The sequence below is a fragment of the Rhea americana genome, unplaced genomic scaffold (genome assembly GCF_003343005.1).
Source record: "Rhea americana isolate MKP2758 unplaced genomic scaffold, rheAme1 scaffold_143, whole genome shotgun sequence".
NCBI classification, from domain to species: Eukaryota; Metazoa; Chordata; class Aves; order Rheiformes; family Rheidae; genus Rhea; species Rhea americana.
The window spans coordinates 673,782-697,011 of NW_028185517.1; the positions used below are offsets into that span (position 1 = coordinate 673,782).

The 23,230-nt window shown below is 37.4% G+C and overlaps 1 protein-coding gene across 5 annotated transcripts; it reads right to left on the bottom strand.

Moving 5' to 3' along the window:
• Nucleotides 1–311: 311 nt before the first annotated feature.
• On the bottom strand, nt 312–19,887 carry CUNH1orf159 (chromosome unknown C1orf159 homolog). 5 transcript variants are annotated; one of them, XM_085298953.1, is made up of 11 exons: nt 19,870–19,887; nt 16,373–16,436; nt 14,187–14,339; nt 13,949–14,039; nt 11,978–12,053; nt 9,859–9,963; nt 8,895–8,960; nt 7,401–7,535; nt 5,253–5,278; nt 4,883–4,913; nt 312–3,218 (listed from the first exon to the last, which is right to left on the bottom strand). In XM_085298953.1, the coding sequence occupies exons 4-11, from the start codon at nt 14,018–14,020 to the stop codon at nt 3,121–3,123; spliced, it is 609 nt and encodes a 202-aa protein (XP_085155079.1). In that variant the 5' UTR covers nt 14,021–14,039; nt 14,187–14,339; nt 16,373–16,436; nt 19,870–19,887; the 3' UTR covers nt 312–3,120. The 5 variants fall into 5 exon arrangements, with proteins under 5 accessions (XP_085155079.1, XP_085155078.1, XP_085155081.1 ...); XM_085298952.1 differs by lacking the exon at nt 19,870–19,887 and adding an exon at nt 16,068–16,117 and having other exon boundaries at nt 16,373–16,944; XM_085298955.1 differs by lacking the exon at nt 16,373–16,436 and having other exon boundaries at nt 19,870–19,885.
• Between the last annotated feature and the right edge of the window lie 3,343 nt (nt 19,888–23,230).

A 23,230-nucleotide genomic window follows, 5' to 3' on the forward strand; every position in this document is an offset into this window, starting at 1 on the left:
CTACATTCTCTGCTAATGTGTCMCCTTACATCACTACAGGTAAGGCCATTATGTATAGCTTTTGCTACCACTCTTATTTATCATTACAAATACGTGTTTCCAAACATTTTGCTTCAAGGTGTAAAAAGATAGTCTGCAGATGACAAGATGTTCTGGAAGCTTTACAGCCTGGATAGCTTACTGTAGAACTGGGTGCTCAGCAGACTCTTTCTGAAACTTAGTTCTGTCGGAGGTAGTGCACCATAGATGCTGAAACAGTGGTTTGGTTTGGGTGCTTCATTCTGTGCTTGAAAAGGAAACACATGCATGAATTCCACAGTGGTTAAAAAAGCTCAAAGAAAAGATGTTTATTTTGGCATAATTTAAAAATACACAAATACATTACATATCAATCCTTTGTGTTGGAATTATGTTATTTAGCTCAAAGCTGAGGGCTCATTAAAGCTTTTTTTTTTTTTTTTTTTTTAATGTTACTATTATTTTGGAGGGGGGTGAGAACCAAAACATCACATTATGTATTTAAATTAACAGTGCAAATGAACCAGAAACTGTTCAGATCAGGAGTTCACTGTGTCAAATAGCAAAATGAAAGCTGAACAGTTCTTAAAATGCAAAAAAACAAGCAAACAAACAAAAAACCTCAAAAAACAACTGCTGCATTTAAAACAGTTGGGGAAAAAGAAAGAGAAGAGAAATAACAGGGGGAGAAAGATGTTAGCATTCACAAAAAACTTGACTGCACAGAAGAAGTTAGAGCATTAAGACATTTGACACTGAACTAAGTAACAATACACACTTGAGGATCAGATAGGGTTCAGACAGATGCATACATGTAGCAGTGGTGTGGGATATTTTTAAGTCCCAGTACAACAGTGGCATGAGTGCTCCTTCAACAATTTATGGACAGAAAGAACAGGTTAGCAACTACATAATTCAAAGTTAGCAACTACATAATTCAAAGATGTATCACTATCACTGACAGATTCACAAGCAGAAATTCCCTGCTTTAAAAGGTGCAGTTTCTTGGCATTAGATTATTTGCATAGTTATTCCTTTTCCTTAAAGGTTAGGAAAATATTCAGCAACTAAGTTCAGGAAAAACTTATTGCTTCCAAACAAATTTCTACCTGGGGAAAACCTCAGCAGTATAGACATAAAAAGACATCAAAACGACTAAGACAAAACTGCTGCCTCCTGAACAGGGAACATATGAATTATAAGCATATTTCATATCAAAATGTGAAACATCTCAAATGGAGTTGTCTGTTGTGCTTAGTTTTGTCCACTAGAACAAAAATTTCTTTTACCATTGCCATAGAAAGGTAATATTTCCATATCACAATTCATGGGGTTTTTTTGAGTCAGCAGACCTTGCTTCTTCATGGTTTGTCCTTTATCCTTAGTCTTTRCCATTGCTTGTTGGGATGCTACAAGAGATCTCTCTCCTTTTTAGGAGATAGACATAAGTAATTATAACTGCACTGAAGCTTGCATAAAAACAGGTCTCTTCAATAAGATAAAACATATCCCCTCCCATACCAATTCTGATTCTACTGCTTTTAACAAGCCTCTAACCATAGAGGGAAGACAATCTGGATCTTTGCACTCTCCATATGTGCATCACATCAGCTCAAGACAGTTCTGTTCACATTTTCTGACAGAGGGAATCAACTGTTGTAGTTTGGGATCATTATGTTCATGTCAGTGGCCTGTAATGAAAAGCCACAAAGTCATTTATTTTAGGAGTACAGATCCATAATGTAAGGGGATAAACCAAAACAGGCAATAGCAACACAGGCAGGAAGGAATGCACAAGCTGCTTAGGAATAATTTCACGTGTGGTGAGAGTGACACTTCAACCAATTTAGCAGCCTCAAGTTTTTCACTCATTTCCCAGTCACCCACTCTCATGCCCATACCACAAGTGCCCATTGTGATGATATAAGTGTTCATGTGGTAACACAGTCAACCGCACCAGGAAACAATCTGGTTCAAAGATAACATAGGTAAAAAAAAATTAATTATAGGTACATCAATTTCCTGATCAAGTGCACCGCATAATTAGCATAAGATGAACAAGGTCAACCATCTGAGACTAGGAGCTATTTATACTGGCACTGTCAACAAGACAATACTTGTAAAGCTCTGCCACAAGGTGCTGGCCTGCGGATGTCAGTCATGTTAATAAAGAGCTTGATGAAAGAAAACCCTTACTACTGTATTGGCAGGAATTCACCTGATCTCTCCAATTCATCGCAATAGTCACTGACAAGTCTAAAGGATGCACAGCTACCCTCCAGGAAGTTTGGTTTCCCTTCAGCTACTGTATTGAGGGAAAGAAGCTAGTGGAGACCGTCTTTGCATAGCAGGCATAGCATAGCAGCCTATCAATTACAAAGCCATAGCAAATGGCTTTTTAATCCAGAGACCAAGCTGAAACCATTGTAAAAGCTTTCGAGCAAATTCACGCATTTTAGATCAGATTCATACTGACCACAGTCTTCAGCAGCAATGAGAACAACAGTATCTGGGTGATCTTGTTTTTCAACTGTCCAATGTCAGAGGCTGAGGAAGATGCTCCAACAGGCATCAGTTTTTGCATCAAAAGAATACTGCATTTTAAGTATTGTTATGTTCTCCTACAACACTAAAGCAGTGGCACTTAGTGTTAACATTTACAAGAGGGCCATTTAAACAAGCCCACACCCTTGAGTAATCCCAATATTTTGTGTTGGTCTGCAGCACCAAGACATTCAGTTCTGGAGACAGAGAACATATCACAACATAGAAAGAAAAACTTGTCAAAAACTGAAAGCGTACCAAAGAAAGGCAGATACCTTACAGATTTCAAACACAGCATCTGTAGGAGACAAATGAAACCACAGAGCTGCAACAGTGCATTCCAAACCCACCAAAGCAGTTCACAGAACTGGATGTAGCCTGTTATCAGTATCTTTATATTAGTTCATTTCTCTGTTAATATTTGGCACAAACCCCTTGACACAGTAATTTGGCTTGCATTTAGGTCATCTGCTTGCGATGTTTTCCTGGCACTTCAGTGGATTTAGAAAACTCTTCGACACTGTGTATGCTTAAAAAGTCTTCAGTTAAGAATGAAGGCTAAACATTGCTGACCCTCGTTTCTGCAGAAGAGATCATAGCAGAAGATGCAGATGTCACTATCGACCGTTCTCGTCTGACATATCGCGGCTTCCGAACTGAAATGGTTGGCACAGAGAGATTATTAACATCTGCTGTATAAGCATGCCTTTATCATTAATTTATAATACAATATGCCAAGCAACAGTTCCTCAGTGGCCAGAGTCATTCTGGATCATAAAAAAAAAAAATCACTTAAATGTAGCTGAGATTAGGAAAACGTCTACCAACAACCTTTTWAAGTGTCTAATGGCCTACTATATTGTGTTCACAACATACTGTCATTTCCATTATTTTAAAGTATTTACAAAACATACAGCTTTCCATTTGCAGCTCTACTAAGAACCCCTCCCCAAACAGCTAATTTTTTTTTTATAGTTGCATAAATTCAGGTAAAGAAATATGGCTTTTCACAAGCAGTATTGCCTATTAGTTTAACAGCCAGGTCTAGACCAAATTTGGAATACATGTAAAATAATGTTTAAAAGTTGAAAACTTTATTAATAAAAAATACATTTCATTTCTACCACCTAGACTTAAAAGGCCTATGCATACATTAGAAGAGGCCAGATATTTTGCTGAGTTTAAAAGGCCATTATTTCCCCACCTCTTAACAGATTTGATCTGTCTCACTTTGAAGTCAACATAAGCTTTGTCATTGTCTTCAAAGTAGATAGATCAAGCTTACAGACAAGGTATCTTAGAGTACTATCCTGAAGAAATTCATGCACTTCCCTAGCCAGTCGAAATTACTTTCACGCATAAATATAAAATGAAACAATTTTTTTTTAATTTGTGAAATATATCCTGTACCATCCATTACTTTTTCAAACTTTGTTGCCTGAACAGAGACACTTGAAAGAATGCCTTTGATCTGACCAGATGTTTTCTATTGCCCTTTTTAGTATATTTAGGAGAGTCATACACATTAACAACATAAGAACAGCACACATTACTTCCTAAAGGCAGCACAAATTTAGAGGCACACCAAAAAGAAAGCTTTTGCTTTCATATTACTAAGTCAAAGTCTAGAACAGTTGACTAAAGTTTGTACTTCTCAGTAACATTCATATGTAGAAACTATAAAGGTCTAGAGAGGAAAATTAAGCCAAGCTTATTAGAGCAATTTTTCTCCAAGAAATAAATTTCTGCATGAGTTTTTTTATGCTTATTAAAACCCACCTTGCCAAAAACAGCCAACCTACAAACAGCCCACACACCGCATACCCACACAGTGTTATATTCAAAACACTCAGTATGTCATTTGTTTCATCAAGACAYTTGATATGCTTCAAATCAGTAAGCCTGAAAATGAACTAACCTGGCATCATCAAGAAGAGTCCAATACAGAAAATAGTTCCCTGACTAACTTATTTTCCAGCACTTTAAAAAAATATTCCATCTGCTTGTAAAACTTCTCTATCCTAACTGTCAACAATGCATTTTAACACAAAGTACTTAGTTAGTACTGTAGCTCTACATTAATTAAAGCAATAAATCTCATCAATTGGGAAGATCAACTGGACCAATTTCATTGGACTTCTGACCCTCAAGAGATTACATAGTTCTATATCAAGCTTTACAGGTAATTATTTTGACTTGCTGTGTATTGTTAGCGTACCCACTTTGAGATAGCTTTCCTGTTTTCAATAATGAGATGCCAAAAAGACAATCTAACACGGAAAATATTTGCAGCAATATGCCCCGAAGAACACTTCCTCACCTGAAGAAGCAGGGGGAGGTATCATGGATGCCTGCATAACAGAAGAATGAATGATTAAGTCAAACAATGTACTTTCTGACTTCACAGTCTCTTATTAAAAAAAAAAAAAAAAGCAGGAACATTTTACAGTTCCAACAATTTTTAGTGTGCAAACAGTCTTTCTTGCAGAAAGTAGCTCAAGAGAATCTATACGGTCAGTATTCATTTCTTGTGTTTTTCTCAATTTGGACAAAGAACCCAAGACAGTTTTAATTCAGTTTCTCATACATCAGATTAGGCACCTCCATCCTGAATTGTTAAAAGTTTAAGTTACTGTTTACTTGGCAGTTTATGATTGCTTATTCATATTAGAAGGATAGATTTTACTTACCGTTTCACTAGGCTGGAGAACAGATGCTATAAGAAAGAGAGAGAAAGAGACTAACCATCATTAGTTTGGAAGGCTCGAACTGCTACTTTTCTAAAAAYGTATGTGCAACAGAATAGTTCTATTGATAAAAAAAAAGGTTTTGTCACAAATAGAATCTTATATCCCTACCAAAGTTAAGGATTGAAAAATATAAAACACCAAAACAGATCAGAATTTCAGAATTCCCATTAGGAGGATACATTGTCTGCGGGATTCTTTTCAATACTAAAGATAAATGGTTGTCAAGGTCTCCAAGAATTTTCTAAGGAGGTAGCCACAGCAGTGTCCCTTTAGTATGAAGAAGTTCCAATAGAGAAAAAAGCCAGCTACCAGAAACAGGCAGTACAAATAGAAAGTGATTAAGTTGTCGAAAACTTGCAAGCTGCCTTTATTGGTCACATAATCATGATCCAGAAAGAATGAGAGCTAACACAACAATAAGCCAAATAAATGTTTCTAATGCTTCTTCTGCGAAGAAGAATCTCAAYGTTTTAGGCTGCTGGACCAAAGTCAGCTAGAAGAACAAAATGATTATCACTGAAGGCTCGGCAGAGGTCTGGTGTCCTGTCAGTCTAGAGATATGACAGTGTGACAGTTCTTGATGCACAAAAAAAAATTTAAGGAGAGTTTTGTACCAACTAAATTTACTTAAAAACACATTTAAAAGCAGCTTAGAGGTTTCAATTTGGCAGTTATTAGGATGCTAGCAGTTACTGTGGCACTGAGCAATTTAAACTTTAGGTATCTACTGTTGTATAATTTTACAGGAAGCAGCATCACAGACAATGGAAAAATGATATACCATGAAATTACTACGACTAGATATGACATTCCTGGCCACACAGTAGAAGAGTTGTATTGCTCCTCCTATCCCAGTCCTTTTTCTCTTTTAAATTTGAATTGTGWCAGTCTAGCTTGGACTTGGTCTTGCAAGGTACATCAATGAAAAAGAGGACAGATATATTTGTTCAGTAGACCTAACCAATATACAGCTTTCTGGTCAACAGAAGGAGCTCTCACATGGCAAATGCTACGCTAGACTGTCATGGGAAGGTTTTGAAAGAACGATGTAGGAGGGGCAACACAGGGAATCATAGATTAGCCTCACTTTTGTACAAAATGTTGGGCAAAATGGAGATATAAGCTGTCACATATTTTGCTCACCACCTCCCAGGAGTGGCAGACCAATATAATGAGGACACCTGCAAGAACTCCATTGGAACTGAAGCATCTGAAAAAGCCAGATGGCTACATAAAGTCTTACATATTGAGCTAAGTACATCCCAGGTGCTTTTCCCCTAGCTTTTCTGGAATCACTTTGGCATGAATAAGTCAACTCATTCCATTTCACTTAGGTGGATTCATTTCTCATTTACAAAAATGCCAGAAATAAAGAATAAATTCCGTTATAAAAAGAAAAGCTAAAGTGAATGTACTGTATAAAACATTCAGGCAGTTGGCTTCTTCAAGACCCAGCAGTTCATACATACAGAGGACAAACACAAATGACTGAATAATGTAACAATGAGGAACCTCAAAAACCACTTCCTTGCTCCTGCTGCTGATTCATCTATGATAAATCCATTGCCCTTTGGTCCTACACTTTCCTTTTCTCTAAACCAGGGACAACCAACAGCTGCTTTCTGTAAGACTTTATAAATATCTGGCATTTTGCACACTGAAATAAATAGGTATTATTAAATTCTATTAAAATGTGTTGTGTGTAAAAAGTACTGGGGCTTTTTGCTTATTTTTAAGCAAATAGCTAATATGAAGTGAAGCCCAATGCCATGCATAATACTATAGGAAATCTTTAGAAGAAGTGAAAAATACTAGTTGGGTTAGTCAGAGATAGTGTAATATGCACCTAAGCACAATTAGACCGAGAACAGATATCTTCTGCACTACCATAAAACCATAGCACCATGAACACACAGCAGTGAAAAGTATTTCATTAGTTTGCATTGCTTTGAATGAATGGAAGAGACAGCAGTAACCACATAAAGCTAGAACAGTGACCTGAAGAAATTAAAAGGATTTTAAACGAGGAAACTGAGCAAAGGCCAAAAGTTTACGGATGAAATAGGCAATTACTTAGAGGTATTTTACCTTTATTTCTTCTGTAGAAAATGTTAGGAAGTTTATTGGCACGTTTGAGGTAGAAGAAAGAAGCAACAGACAGAATCAAGAATAAACTGATGAAAAATGTTCCCACAATAAGAGAGGCTGCCACTTCCGGGCCTCCTGTGAAAAATCAGAGAAAATAATACRATCAACTAGAAGTCTCTTCTAATAGAATAGTTAAACAGAAGATACAGAACAACTTCCTGATCTTTATATGAGAAAGAAAAAAAAGAAACCTACATTTGTTTTTATACACCAAGTCCTCACAAAGGCCTCAGTGAAACACTTGCTAAGATCTTTTTATAGACATTTAATTATATGACAGGCTTCCCCCCAAAGTCAATAAAGTCTTAGTCTCGACTTTTCTGAAGAGGGGGAAAAAAATTAACCCATCCTTCTCTTTTTTATAACTTTCAAAACCAGTGCCAGGAGGCACTGATCATTAATGTTAATTGTTATTTTGTTGCTTTAGTGAAGTCTCCTGAAGACAGGACTCTGTCTTCAGGTACAGTTCACTCAGTATTATGTTTTCCACAAGTGACTGATACAAAAAACCTCCCAAGGAGGCAGACATTAGCAAAAGGTGTCCTCCTCCATCTCTACCACCCTTCCCCTGTCCCAAACTCTCCATATAGATTATGGTGGTTTAATTTGTTTGTTTTATGATCACAAATAGCAAGTATTTTAAGAAACAGAAAATGTTTACAATTTTGTTACAGACAAACCGAAACAACAGATATCTCTGACAAGTTCTTCTTGAGAAATTCACAGTCTAACAGCAAGAGATACTTCAGATCAGGTATATGCAGATAACAAGACAAATGTTTGAAAGGGATCAGTAGTACCCAAGATTTACCTGGCTCTATAGCTTTCCTTTCCAAGGGTACTGATGTTAAACACTTAGTCTAAGTCACCTCATTTTGCATTCTATCTCTTGCTGAAGTATGCAGTGATGCTATCTGAATAGTCTTAATTTATATTTTCTTATCTGTGTCAAACATTTTTAAGAGATTAAAAATTTAAGAGAAGTGACTGGTCAGCAGTGATTACTATCTATCTATAGAAAGGCTAATCAAGTTTTTCAGTCATGTAACAGGTGTGTAATGTTGTCTCACTCCCCAAAMACCAAAATCCTTCCAGCATAAGGTTCAAAAATCAAGTCATGGGGTTTAAGAAATAACCAGCTTGATTGGTACAAGAAATCACCTCAAGATTGGTATAACAGGATGAAATTATCATACAGGATGAAATTATCATTCAGTAAAAGAAATGCAGTTACCTCAAAATTCAATGCTAAGAATCAAAAAAGATTCATTTTGAGAGCAAGGCAGAACAAGTAAAAATGTCTGCTACCTTTAGAGTAAAATTTGTGCTACAGGAAAAAACATTTCACCAAATGTCACAGCATGAAGGAGTTAGTATGTAGTAGATAATCACGAAGCCTGCATCTAATATATATTTCTATTTCCATTAACTCACCTATGTTCTGTATGAAGGGAGTTACAGTGCTTATATTCATTTGGAAATTCATTCCTCTGATACCAGCTGTAATAAAAAAAAAAAGACATTTTTAAAGCAACGCCTTACCGTAACTGTGTATATATTGAAAATCTGAGAAATTTGATAGCCTTTTATTAAGTAATTTGAAATTGTAMAAGAATGCTGGTTTCTCCCGTGAGAATTTTGAATTTCAAAAAAGGAAGAAAACATCATCATCATTTGTCCAAAGAGAAAACTATTGACGAGTACATTTCTCTGAAWCTTAGATCAAGTTTCTTACCTCTTTCACTTAAAATATTTATAAGCAAACAAATGTATCTTAACTGTCAAATAAAAATCATACATACAAAATGAATCTGGCCTCCTCCATATAGATTTTTCAGGGAACTCAAGTACATGATGAGCTACTTGTGCTCTGGAGAAGTCTCTAGCAAATGCCCATGGCAAACACCTTTTTCTAAAAATGAGAGATCAAAACATTCAAGAAATACTGCATTTATTGTGTTTGTCTGATGCAGGTCCTACTATGCAAGTTTAATCATTTTGATTTTTAGGACTTTGCATTTTTATTTTGAGAACTTCTATTCATCATAATTATGCTACTTTTTTCATGTTGCATTTGCTTTTGCAGATTAGATACTCTTAAGACATAACAAGATTTTGAATTCTTTTCTCTTCCTAGTTTCTGGAATGGTTCCACAGCACTGTACACAGTTTCTGCCAGCTCAACTTGAAAATTTCCATAGGTTTTGTTGATTACCTATTTCAAAACTTCCAAAGTACATTAAGACTCTAGAAAATGCTGAAATTTTGTAGGGATGGAAAAAAGATTCTGAAACATTTAATTCTTTCTTGAATGTTCTTTGCTGGACTACGTATGCAAGAGAGATCTCAATACCAAAAGACTCCTGTCAAAAAAAAAAAGGAACGGTAAATGACTTACAATTTCTGCAATCAGTCAGATTGTAAACAGGTGCAACAGGAAGGGTTTCATTTTTGCATTTAATGCAGCTACTACTGCCATCCTCATTCCATCGCCTGTAACAACCTGCATAAGAATAAGATGTTACAGTAATCTGAAAACAGCAAAAGAAGCCCTGGAGTTATTTCCTGGTCTTCAGAAAGACACAGAGGTAACAGAAATTCCCTCAGCTTGGTCTACCAATGACAGATGTCTCTTGCTTCCTACCACACTACACAARTTAAGGTCTCATTTCCAAGTGTTTATTCCAGAAAAGATGCAACCTTTTAAGAGATAAAAAAGGAGAAAGTTATAAGCAAAGAACTCCCAGAAGACACAGCTCCATTTGCCATTTCACATATTTTAGTTTTAAGAAAAATAGGAAGTTTGTGACAAACTGCAAGAACCCTCAATAATACTAAAAAAGAAGTACAATTCTGCTTTTTATCTTCAGAGGTCATACACTGTTGAAATAGAATTTAATGTCACCGTTACATATAGTAATGAAAGCAGAAATAGGAAGGGACAAAGATGCTAAGAACTAGAAAAGAGCGCACTTAGATGAAAAAAGATGCTGAGGTCTCTATCACGTGATTGCTGACAAACTAACAATATGAATGGTACCATAATGCAGCTTGTTTCTATGCCTCGATATTCTCTAGTATCATACTATTTGTTTCACTTCAAAAAAACCCAAGACTGTTTAAACTAGTCTGTGACAGACAGTAAGAGTTTTGCATCAACTACATTACCAGAGCAAGCTGGAAACTGTTTAAACTTTCATCTTAGGCAGTATCTTCAAAGTCAAAATCTCTTAATTTATGTTTAAAGGAACATATTGCTAGCTCTACATTAAAAAAAAAGAAGAAAAAAAGTTATGATATGTCTTCAATAACAACTTTATTTAATACAATAAAGCTGTGGTGGTTTCACTTAAGGCTTGTGTGTTGTAAAACTCAAAACATGAAGATTAGGATATTCCCACTCTACCATATTACAGCCTAAATTTTAAGGTAAAAAAAAAAAAAAAACCCAAAACACAATCTTACTGTGCTGGCTAAAATCCAATTCTTTAGAGTCTTGGGCCAAATTAGTTTCAATTATTCCATAAGCACACAATTAGAAAGGTGTTTATTGGAAAACAACTCTGCTGTTACACTTTCCTGAGAGGAAAGCAGCACACTTGATGCCTACAGTCATAAATTATATCTGACATCTAATCTAACACAAACAGGCTCAATATAAAGGCAAAGCCTTTCTACAGTAATAGAAAGGAAGCACCAGAGCACTTATCTGACACCAAAGATTTTGGTAGATCACCGTTTTACAGTATGATTTAACAAAATGCAATTTCATACCTTAGAGACAATTGTTCATACCATGTCTAAGATCATGTAGAAGTAGAAATAAATGCAGCAATAAAGCAATAGTTAAACAAGTTAACAAGGCTAACAAATTACACTTAAAATGCTTTTTTAAGAAGAAAATTCACAAGTTAATTACTGAATCCAGAACCTGGTCCCAATTTTTAAATCATTAATCCTCTTGTTAAAGTGGGGCCTGAAGCAGCTTCCTTGTTTTTTAATATATGATTAAAAGAAAATAAAAGATTGCATTAAAAAAGAAAAAAGAGAGATCACTCTTTTATGCTATCAGTAGAAAGTGACCAAAGTTTTAAACTCCGTTTAGGGAAAGAAAACCCTCTACTTTAAACAACACAAGGAAGAACGAGGCATTCTGTGCTAACGAAAGAACACTGAAGTTATTCTTACTGCTCCTTTAGGTATMCTTTTCTACCTTTTTCCTTTCATGCTTATTATATGCACTAGCTCTTACATAACCCCAATGGACACTAAATAAAAAGGTTCAAAAAAACCCCAAGAAACAAAAAACAAGCTTAGTAATAAGAGTTTATTCTGCTTCCCATGCAAGGACAATTTCTTGTGAGTCATAACCAGCAATACCTGCATATAGAGGAATAAAGTCTTCAACATGCACATGCACTAATTGCATTTTTTCCCTCCCTACATAATCAGATGCTATAKTTTGGTGCTAGTTATCAAAAACAATTGAAATTTCATTAAACAGTAACACACTATACCTGGACTGCACTGGTTGGTTACTGGACAGGAACTGTTTGTATCCCACACATCCACACAACATTCTGTCTCTGAAATCTAAGAAAAAGATTACAATACATTTCCTAAAGTTCTTTGCTTTACTGAAATAATTCAGTAACAATTTACAGAGATTGTTGAGAAATAAGCTGTAACTACAGCTAATACCTGCAGTAGCTTTTCTTTTTTTTTTCATGTTAAGCAACACTGCAAGAAGAAAATGGGCTAGATGCACTATCAAGCTCATTTTGACTGTCAGTTGCTGCTCAAATTGAGATTTTGATAACAGATGTACAAGAAGCTATACATTAATACTGACTTTAGAACAAGCCTTGAAAAATTGCTTTTGAAAATATTTGCTAAATTCTTCATAATGAGGCACAGTTTAGAGGGGAGTTATCATTCCCATGGCACCACACAAGTGCCCTAACAGTTTTGCTCAGAATTCATTCTTCACTTCAAAAGTCTTCAAAAGTTTTTTCTTTCGTATTTAAATCTCCTTTTTCAAAACATCTTTAGAAGATTACAAATATTTTAAAACTGCAGTAGGACTTACATACAAAGCAATAAACTCTTTCAACTTTAGGATGCCAATACTAAGCAGTAGTCAAAACAATTCACACTGATCTGGGAAATTTAGAAAAAGAACGACTTAAAGGAAGGATATATTATTAGAAAAAAGTCTKGAAAAAACAGTTGGCACTGAATACCCATATTGTTACCAAAGATAACATCTACATAAAGCAGAGCAATCCAGCAGAACTACAAAAGCTTTTTCCTTCAACAATAAAAAAAAAAAAACTTTACACATCCTGAAAGCAGATAGTTTATTTTAATTTTTGTTTATGTAAAAACCAGTTTCAAAATACTGCAAGTTGTGACATAAGCATAGAGGTAGATGGTTGTTAGGAATTCTATGGTTCTTTTGATAGATATTATTAAAACTCTTATAGGCTTGGGCATATACACTTTCTGCATGTGTACAAAAAAAATAAGCTATATAGCTCCTATGCCTTTTTAAGTTTTGCAGATACCTTCCCCTAAAGCAGACAGCAAGTCAAGCCAGCCTTAAAAAGAGATGAAGTATCTTTGTTCAAAAGTAACAAGATCTGACCTATATTCAAACAAATAAATAACTTGAAAATATACCTAACATGTAAGAGCCAGTACTATCTGCTAATCAGCAAATCCATGAAATCTAGAGGTGGCAAAAAGCAAAGCTATCAGAAGAAACGGTTGTGACAGTCAAAACTGTAATTATTAGGCAGACTTCATGCTGTTAGTGCTTCATGAGGAGAAAGGGCAGATTACAGTAAAGAACCAAAGATCAACAGACAACATACTTAAGCCCATTTTTTTTTAAAAAAAAGATTTGTTGGTTTAAYCCTCCTTGAAGCAGGGTTTTACATTCTGATCTTTTTCTATTACATGAGGCAGTACTGGCTTCAGAGTTCTTCAGTCACTTCTAAAGTTAACCTTTTAGCATCCATGTTTGGGACTGTTCRTAGTTTAACTGCTAAGAAGCTTCAAAAGTGTTTTTTTTCCATATCAAGGTATTCCCCTTCCAGCGTGAAGTTCTGCCAGTTGCAWCTGTGCTAGCTTACAGGCATGAGCAAGGATTCCATGCTTTAATAGGCAAGCAGCCCTCATAACAAATTCTCCCTCTGTAAATGATCCAGCTAATGACCAGCAGTTGTACAACATTTCTGAGAGCATCTTCTCTCACTCTTTCCTCACACATGGGGCAAAATTTGCCCGGACCATTGAATTAATCTTCAAAAGAAAATCACACTTGGAGAAAAATGAAAACTTAATACTGATATTCATAGGAAATACAGGCTACACTAATTTCCCTTGAATTATAAAGCCTTCTATAAACTGCAATTACAAAGGGGAAAAAAATCTGATCCTTTGGTTTTCAGAGTACCTAGCATCACAAAGCAAGAAGTACCTACCAAAGTCTGAGTAGATTTGCTGGCAACTTCTGCTACAAGTTTAGTTAAGAGAAGGACATATGGCACCTCCATGCCCAGGAATGACAGAGGTCTAAATAAGAACAGGGAAAGAAATCAGGATGTCTTATTAATGACAGATGAATTAGTCTTTCCCTTTGCTAAGAAACTTCTGCCAAAACATTCATTTTATTTGAATGCAAAGGCCTTTAATTAAAAATGCCAAAGGGGAATGACTTACCTTGGTTAAAGGTACAAATTTGAGACATTCAGAATTTTCCCTCCAGCTGCAGAGGGACAGGTTTCTGGCTATGGCAGACTGTGGTTGCTAAGAAACGAGCCTTATCAGTCTGTTCCAAACAGGGTGATGCAGAGACTATTCCACACCCAGGATCTAAAAATCAATGTGATTGCAATAACAGTTACTGCCTGGCACCAGTGCTGATAAGCCTCTCCACTGTTACAGACTCCTTCGGCTGCAGCACTGAACTATGATGGATTTGTATCAGGACAGAGAGCACATAGCACTTTGAAAAGACAATACTGCAATTTATTTTTCCCATAACACAGTTCTGAAGCATTAATGAAGTCAGCCTGTTAATAAGCAATATTTCTCAATTATCTGAAAACAGTTCTTCTCAATCTGGAGCAGAGTACTTTGTATAGTCTCCTACGTATCTCAAATCCACTCCCCAACACACATACTTTTCCCATATAACTGCACATACAAACCAAATAAAGCCCACAGTTCTTATATTAAACTGTTCRGATAAAAGTCCAAACATTCCTGATATCATTCCTGATCTGCATCGTCCAGACACTTCCTGTGTCAGTGCTACAGTATCTACCCATCTCCTTGTCAATATGTTGTTGAAAGCTGCATCTACTTTCTCTCTCCAACTATTTTACATGCAGCCTGACAACTTTAGAAAAACAGTCTTTTATATTATAAGTAAAACATGGGAACAGACAACACCCTTTAACTGAGGCTTAATAAGAGGAAAGRGTTAGAAAGGAAGTCTGCAAACTATATGGGAAAACTCCTTCAGTGGCTTTTATAAACTGAAACGTTACTGCTTTCTTTTTAATCTAGTGAGAAGTTTTAAATTATTGTAAAATACATATCATAACCCCCAGTAAGTTTTCATTTGAAGAAAAACAATCATTGAACAGTTTCGACAATTTCTATTTAATTTTTGAAATCACTTACACATATCTTGTTGCCTCAACTTCAAAATAAGTTCATCTTGGCAGAGAAACTTATTATTGCCTTCTGCTATCCACTGAAAGCTCTAAGACTAAAAATTCTGAAAACCAGACTCCAGTCTTTCTGCTATAGGTAATTTCTACAGTTAATGAAGATTTGTGCAGAAAAGGAGAAGCTCGCACTGTCATGATATCTTTTGATTTAAATGTAACAATGGATGTCAAGTCTGTTGGCATCAAATTGATCATCCATGATATCATCAATTCACATTTACATACACAACCACAGTCACACCTATGCTGAAATGAAAAGCTGGCAGTTAGTACAAATGCACTATGCACATGACACTAGCCAACAAAGAACAAGATAGCCTCATTAGCCTTGCTCTTGGAAACACAGATTATAGGAATTAGGGAATGTAAGCAGCAAGGAGCCCCAATATACAGAGGGATTCGCCAGAATCGGACACTAAGAGATAGTTAGCTTCAGAAATGACACCGCCATCACACCCCACATGAAAACAAAAATGGGTTATAGCAGCTTACAGAACTGCTGGAAAGCGATGGTACAGACATGAAGCAGAGGGAAAAATTAGCTTTGGGAAATTTTACAGAAGGATGGAAAGACACACTTCTAATCTACAACTAGGTTCACAAATTACTGACTAAAAAGCATTAAGACATTATTTTTCAGCAATGCATGGGGTGACAAGATTCCTCAAATGCAAACATCTGTTCTAATAAAAAGGTGATAACATCTCAGCAGATGAGAGGAAATAACAGTGCATAGCCCCRGAAGCCAAGAACTCCTAGCTTACAGCTTTGATAACACCACTTTCTTCATGAGCAAATTTGAGCAGAACAGAAGCTACATACAACTCAAGTAAGTGATTGCAAATGTGGGCATTGCACTTACCTAGTTTGACAGACAGCTTTCTGCTCATATATCCTAGTATAGAAGTACTTCTATAAATGTCACAAATAATCGTATATTAATTACATGGGTGCAACTTTAATTTGCATATTTAACCTTTTTAAAACAGTAGAATTTCTCTCTTTACACCTTTGTACTGCAGTAAAGGCTTAGTAACTTTTAGASTTAAGTAAATCTTAGGGTTTGTCAAGGCAGTCCAGCAGAGCCTAACATTAAAACAAAATCTCAAAGATGTGCACATGGATGGATGTATTTTAAACAAATACATTCATAGTTTGCTTTATTACCTATCAGTTTTCTACACTCCATCTTCGAAATGAGATATTGCTTCTTGGCTGAGAAAGGCTTCCTCTGGGGAAAAGAGTCACAGTTGATAAAATCATTTGTGGATAACTTCATCACTTTGGACACTATGCGCAGATTTTTGTCAATACTTGATTACTATAATAACTGTAAATACTGGGAGAAGGCAGACAAAAAAGCAATTTGTTTAAACAAGTACATTTTTGTCATCTAGAAAAATATCTATTTTCAGGAATAAGTCATGCTAAAAAATAAAACACTTGTAAAAATAGCCACTGCCAAAGTTCCCAATCCTCCTCTTTGTGAAATGGAAATAGCCATACACCATAAGCTCGACATTGTTTGCCTTGCCATTCCTGAAATAAATTAAGTTACTAATCAACAAGAGCATTGCATTTGAGGACAGATATTTGTTCACAGCCACTAACGATTGTAACAAACCAGAACACCCTGCGGCTGTTCCAGTAGAAACAGGACACAAGATCTAGCTGTCCTCAAATTATCAGAGACTTGGTATTTTTCTTATTTCTGTGAAAGAGATGAATAATATTTTTWAAAAATTATATTTTGCTTGAATCAGTTTTTACTGCAAAATGAAAGCAGAGATGAAAAAACTGCTTAAAACTCCCAAACATATTAAAACATGTTACATTTACTTGATTTACATTTATTCCAGCTCTCAGAACCACTTCATCACATCCTGCTCAACTGTCTTTCAGACAGTAAAAATCAGAGGCCCATAACCTAATATATAAAATATTATCTCTCTGAATGATACAGAAAGGCATGAATTCACMCCATGAAGGTAACACTATGTATGTGTTTTTTTAATTTTGGGTAATGCCCATGAAAGTTATGGGACAGAACAGAACATCCAAACACTTCTAACAAGAAGAAAACATATGCAGTATTCCTAAAGCTTGAATGTGCCACAGCTCAACAAGGTTGAAAAGTGCTTTTGGCTTTTAAGTCAAAGGACAAAGCAAGTGCAGGACTGCCAAACAAGACAGCACCTTCAAGTAGGGATTTGTACTGTTGATTGGCCTCCCCTTAAAAAACATGGAAGTAACACAACTCTTTTTATCGCTTTCCAACCACAAGCCAATCATARCCTTTTTATTGCCAAACTGAACAATATTTTCTGTGGTGATTTAATTTAGAAAGGAAAAGCTCTAGAGCCTCCAAGACATTCAGTACAGTCTAATGCAAGCCATGCCACAGAATGAGGTAGCTGAAGTTTTATTTTTTAAATTAGGTATGTAAGTTGATCAGGGTAAGAAACACATAAAAACAATTCATAAGTTAAAAAAAACACCTATGGCTGCCCATAGAATATGTTTTATGTTATATATGTTTGGCTGTGTTTTCTCTTCAGATTAGGAAAATAATAATGTCATACACAAATCAGAGCCCAAATTAGAAAGTATTTATGCTGTAGGCGCCAGCAGTTTTGAGAACACAGACATTTTAATTTAAAAGGGATTTCATACCAGAGTTCCACATTTGAAACAAATCTCAATCACTCACTAGTGCTACAATACACAAGTTAAATATATTAAGATTTCCCTATGTGATATTTTTTCTCATTGCCTTAAAAAACACCCATACAATTCATGATGAATGCTAAACACTAGAGTTTTCTCCCCCACTCCTGAAAACAAGTGCTTTATTTCATCTTTATGTCTACATTTTCCGTATCTATAGTTGTATATCTATTACCTCTGTTGCACTGTCAGTATCCCACTGGCTTGAAGCATTGCTGGAGCATTGGATGAGCAAGGTRTTTTTTTCAGGTAGGGAGAAAAAGATGGCATTGAGAAGAAATGTTGCTGTGGTAGTTTTACAGTCTACTTAGATCAGAGTGAAATGGTATCAGCCTCATTCTGCCAAGRGGTTTCTTAATTCTGAAGTGGCCTTGAATTACTCATGACAAACAGTGGTACCAGAAGAGACAAAATGTAGTTTCACAAACCACAGACTTGTAAAGGCCTAAAATCTCACTTATCAGCTAGCTCCCTCAGAGGCAAGCAGCAGAATACTGCATTTTCCTTAGACAACACTGAATGCTTATGATACATGGTCTACTACTAATTTCTCATTGACTCATTCTCCTATGTTTCATGCTGAATCTGCACAGCAGAATAGGTGGAGGTTGTGCTTAGAACAATCCTTTATAAATTAAAGCTGRAGCAGGACTTGTTTTTCCAGCTTTCTTACCATAAGCCAAGATAAGAACTATTCCCTCTGCCATCACAACAGAATGATTAAAAACAGGCCAGCAACCAACAATTACAAAGACACACCTTCCATTCAAGACAGTTAAGATATTTGCTCTAAGCTAGGTTTCCCTCAAAAAAGCAGTAATGTAATTGGAACGTGCCTACAGCAGACACCAGTGAGCACCAACATGTACACTTGTTCAGTCAACTAAAATTTGGCTGTAACACCTGCTAGTATTACAGCTGCCATTGCAGTCTTAAAGCCGAGAGCAGAAATGAATACTGACAGAGTTTGGTTGCCAACAGCGTACCATATACTACAGGGAAAAGTGTTTTGGAAATGCAGCACAGGCTGTTTCATCTGCTGCCCGGCAATACAGCAACAAAAGTCTGTGTTGCAGTTGTACGTGTTTCTTTGAAGTTTAACCAAAAAAAGAAAACCAACCACCAGAAGTCCCAGATCACCAAACTACAAAGAACTGACTTAGTTTATCAGGGTGTGTGCGTGGGAAAGGTATCAAAACTTTTATTTGGCCTTGAGGAAGAGATGATTCGTTTCCAAATGCGCCTTTGGGGGGGGGGGGGGCAAAAATAAATAAATAAATAAAAGCACTTAAAACACAGCAGAGACCACTTAAGGTGCGCAAGGAACGAAATCGCCTTGGAAGAGCTTAGGCAGAAGACAGGAGAAGGGAGGCTCCAGCCTTGCCCTGCGCGGCCGCCCGCTGCCCCGCTCCCCCCCGGCTCGAGGGACAGGGCTTTTTCCGCCAGGAACGCGCCCTCCCCCGCAGCCCCCTCTCCTTCTGCGGGCCGCCGCCTCGCTCGATACACTTCGAAGCGCTGATTTCTGCCGCCGCCACCCGCGGCCGGGCAGGCGCTCGGGGCCGGCCCTACCTCGCGCGGCGCCGCGCCGCGGGGCAAGCGAGGCCCGCTGCTGCCTGCGCCGGGGCAGGAGCCTGCTGCTGCTGCGCCTCGGCTCGGCTCGCCTGCCCGGCGACGCCTCCCGCTCCCCGCACGGCAGGGCGGCGCCCCGGGCCCTCGCAGCCTTCCCCCACTGCCTCCTCACCTGAGGAAACAACCCCCCAGCAACGCCGGCGGCAGGTTCCCTTTCGTACCCCCCGCCCTCAGGCGGCGCGCTGCCCGCTCCCTCCCGCGACACCCCGGGAGTTGTAGTTCCTTCCCTGCCCGCCGCACCTCGGGCTCCCCAGAACGGCGCGGCGGCAGGAACTACAAGTCCCAGCATCCCTCGCGCCGCTGCCTACCTGTGCCCTCCTCCCCGCAGGTAAACCCCCTTCCCCAGCCAGCTCCTGCAGCCCTTGGCCGGCACCGCCCCCCGCTCGCGATGCCTCCTGGGAAGTGGAGTCCGGAACCTGACGAAGGCCGAGGACCGGGTGGGTCCCCAGTACTACAACTCCCAGTGCGCACCGCACGGGCGCGGCCATTTGAGCGTTGCTTGGCGACGGAGACGCCCCCGGAGGGATGGCGGGGTGCAGGAACGGCGAAAGCGGCAGGAGGAGGGCAGGAGACAAGGGGGGGGCAAAGAGCATCGCTCCCCGGGTGGAAAGGCCAGTGGCCCCATCAGGGCACGTGGGGTGCTGGCATGGAAGGCAGATGCGTGTTCACCACTCACTGAGTGCTCTATTGAATGGTAGATACCGTGATAAAAATTATCAAATATTTTATTAAAGATTTATCAGGATAGGAGATGGAAGGAGGTCACAGCACGTCCAAACTCCTCCCAACCCTTTACATGTTTTGCAAGTACTTTGATAGCATCTGCTTGCATCATCCTGGTAACACTCTCCTGRTAAGTGCTGGGATTTCAAAGAAATGAAGGAAGCACTGAGAAGGTTGAGGACGATGCTCATTTCCAAAGGATGACACACAGGAATAGAGTGCTTACCTAAGCATACTCTGATATCATCAGGTCTCAGCCCGATTAATTACTGCTGAAATGTAGCAGAAAGGGTAGAATCTCTTAGCATAACTAAGGCTTGAAAAAGATGGCAAGACAAAAAGCTGCATTTGAGCTCTGGAATCTAAGTCTYCATAGAAAACAGTTTTCTACCTCCTGAAAATGTGAATTAAAATGTGGTCCAAGAAAACTATATTACACTACATTTTGCAACAGGTCTAAACGATAAAGCTTATATATAATGTCAAATGCCATTTGGGAAATAAGTCTATAGAATAATTTTAAATGAAACATTCAAAGTATTTAAATTCCATGAAAGTTGCTCTCTTCTGGACCATATATGGAGATATTTTTTCAGGAAGGAAGGAACTATTTTGTTGACTATGAGTTGAATGAAATTTTTTACCAATAAAATTCATATTCACTTTTGCTGAATATTTAAGTCACTTTGCAGATGAAAAGCTGGAGACAGCCCTTCACAAATTCTGTAACCTGGGTACCTCAAGAGAACTGCAACTTGATGTGCATTAAAAAAAAAAAAAAAAAAAAAAAAAGTAAGTGCAATGCCTGAGAGCAGAACCAAAAATCTCAGAGCAAGACTTCTNAAAAAAAAAAAAAAAAAAAAAAAAAAAAAGTGAACAGAATTATCCAAGTATAGAAATAGTCTTTAGATCTAAGCAATTTGAGTAGCTCAAAACAATACTGAATGAAAAATTCAGAGATTCCATTGTATGTAAACAAAATATATGACTTTTTTGCCTCCACCAACTTACTATCAGCTGATTTATAACATCAGGAGAATCTGGCTTTCCATTTTATTTAAATTATTTATTTATGGGCATGGAACAGAACCAGGATGAATTTATGGTGTCACTATTAGCTGAACTGTTTTACTAGCAGAACTTCTTATATTCAGCAAACTACACTAGTGATAATACAGAGCTTTATTTTCCCTCCTTTGGTGTTCTTTTTGTTATAAAAGGTAGCAGTGTCTTTATATATAAAAATCTGTTAAAGTACACAAAGGTAGAAAGTGGTAAAACAAATATTTATCATTCCTAATGAAACATTTATTTGGTGAGGGGGAGGGGGAATGAGGCAGAGTGAGAAGAGGGAGAAGTATTAATTCACAGAAAAGGTCATACTCCTTTCAATACAYGAAGTGTATGGTCACCTGCACAGAAGCAAATTCATCTTCCCTTGTGCATCAGACAATAAAATTTCAGGYATCCCAGGTACATCTGGCAATTATCAGAGCTGCATAGCTTACAAAAGTTTGAGAGAAAATTTGCTCTGCTCCCCCCTGAAGAAATTCTTCATCTGGACTGATGCAAACTACTGTATTTTGCCCCTGCCTTATGTATTGTCACTGATCCAGTGCATCCCTCCTTTATCAGGACCTCTTTTACATCTGTGTCRTGTTCATAGAAGACTTCATGAGTCATAGAAAAAAACAACTCAAAATTCAGTACTTAAAGATCTCTCTGAGTGAGCAGAAATAGCACTACAGACTTTGAGGGAACAAACTCGCTCTTAGGTTTATCAAAAGGACCTAAGAGAAAGGTCAAGCAAAAAATAAATCAAGAAACAATAAAAACTTAGTTCCCTTTTTCCTTTACAACATTCAAGAGATGGACTGTTTCTGAAAAAATACAGCAGAGGAAGTAACAAGGAAACAGAGATTTGCGCAACAGGATTTCCTGWAAAGAGGTTTCTATTGCAGACACTGAAACTAGGTAGTTTAATGGCTATTCTCCGTACAGGCTTACTGAGCTTTAAGTTTCTGTCATTTATTAAGCTGTTTCTGAGGACTTGCATTTTCCTCTCCTGAGTAAGCAGTTGATAATTTTTAATGCCCTTCTCGTACCCATAAAAATTGCAACATACTTTAAAAAAAGTATGAAGGTAGCTGCAGTGCTGCATACAAAAAATAATTTCTAAAACAAAACATGAAGCCTCTCATGTGTTTGATCTCTCGGATTATATATTAAACAGTTTCTCTTTTCCTTTCTGTTTCACTGTAAATGCTGCTGGACATGCTAAGGCTTTCTGTGTGTCTTATAGCTCACCGCCTTTGAGCACACCAGTTAAARAAACAAAAACTGCTGCACTTTGTTACTACTAATAAGACCAAGTAGGGTGTTCTGTCATTTAAAGAAAACCATGGAGATGACCTGTCTCTTCTAAAAATGCTTCATCTATCCTTTCTGAAGTGACCTACTTTGTAAGTGGCACAGCACCATCTATCCCACTGAGCAAACATCAAGATCTTATTTTTATGACATTGCAATCTGTTTCCAGGACTATAATTCTCTCATCAACTCAGCATTGTGATTGTACTACATTTGAAACATGGAGTACGTACTGCTGGGTGAAGAAGGCAGGTGTATTTCATTTGTATTGTTTCAAGAACATGTAAAATAAAAACATGAATGATGTTCAAAATAAAAAGAAGCATATAGCAAAGATTTGTTACAATATGTTTTGTTGTTGAATTCTTGTTTACAGAAGGTATCAAAAAAACAAGACAAAGATAAGTCTTTCTTCACTTCTGAGAAACCAAAGCTCCATGTTCTCCTCTCCTATCAGAAATGCCAGATCTCTCAGTATTTAACTTTCCTTCCATAAAAAGTGTAAAGAAGGTAATGAGACTAGTCATTCATATATCAGTTACGCATTTGAGTATTCTTTTGAAGTATTAGGTTTTA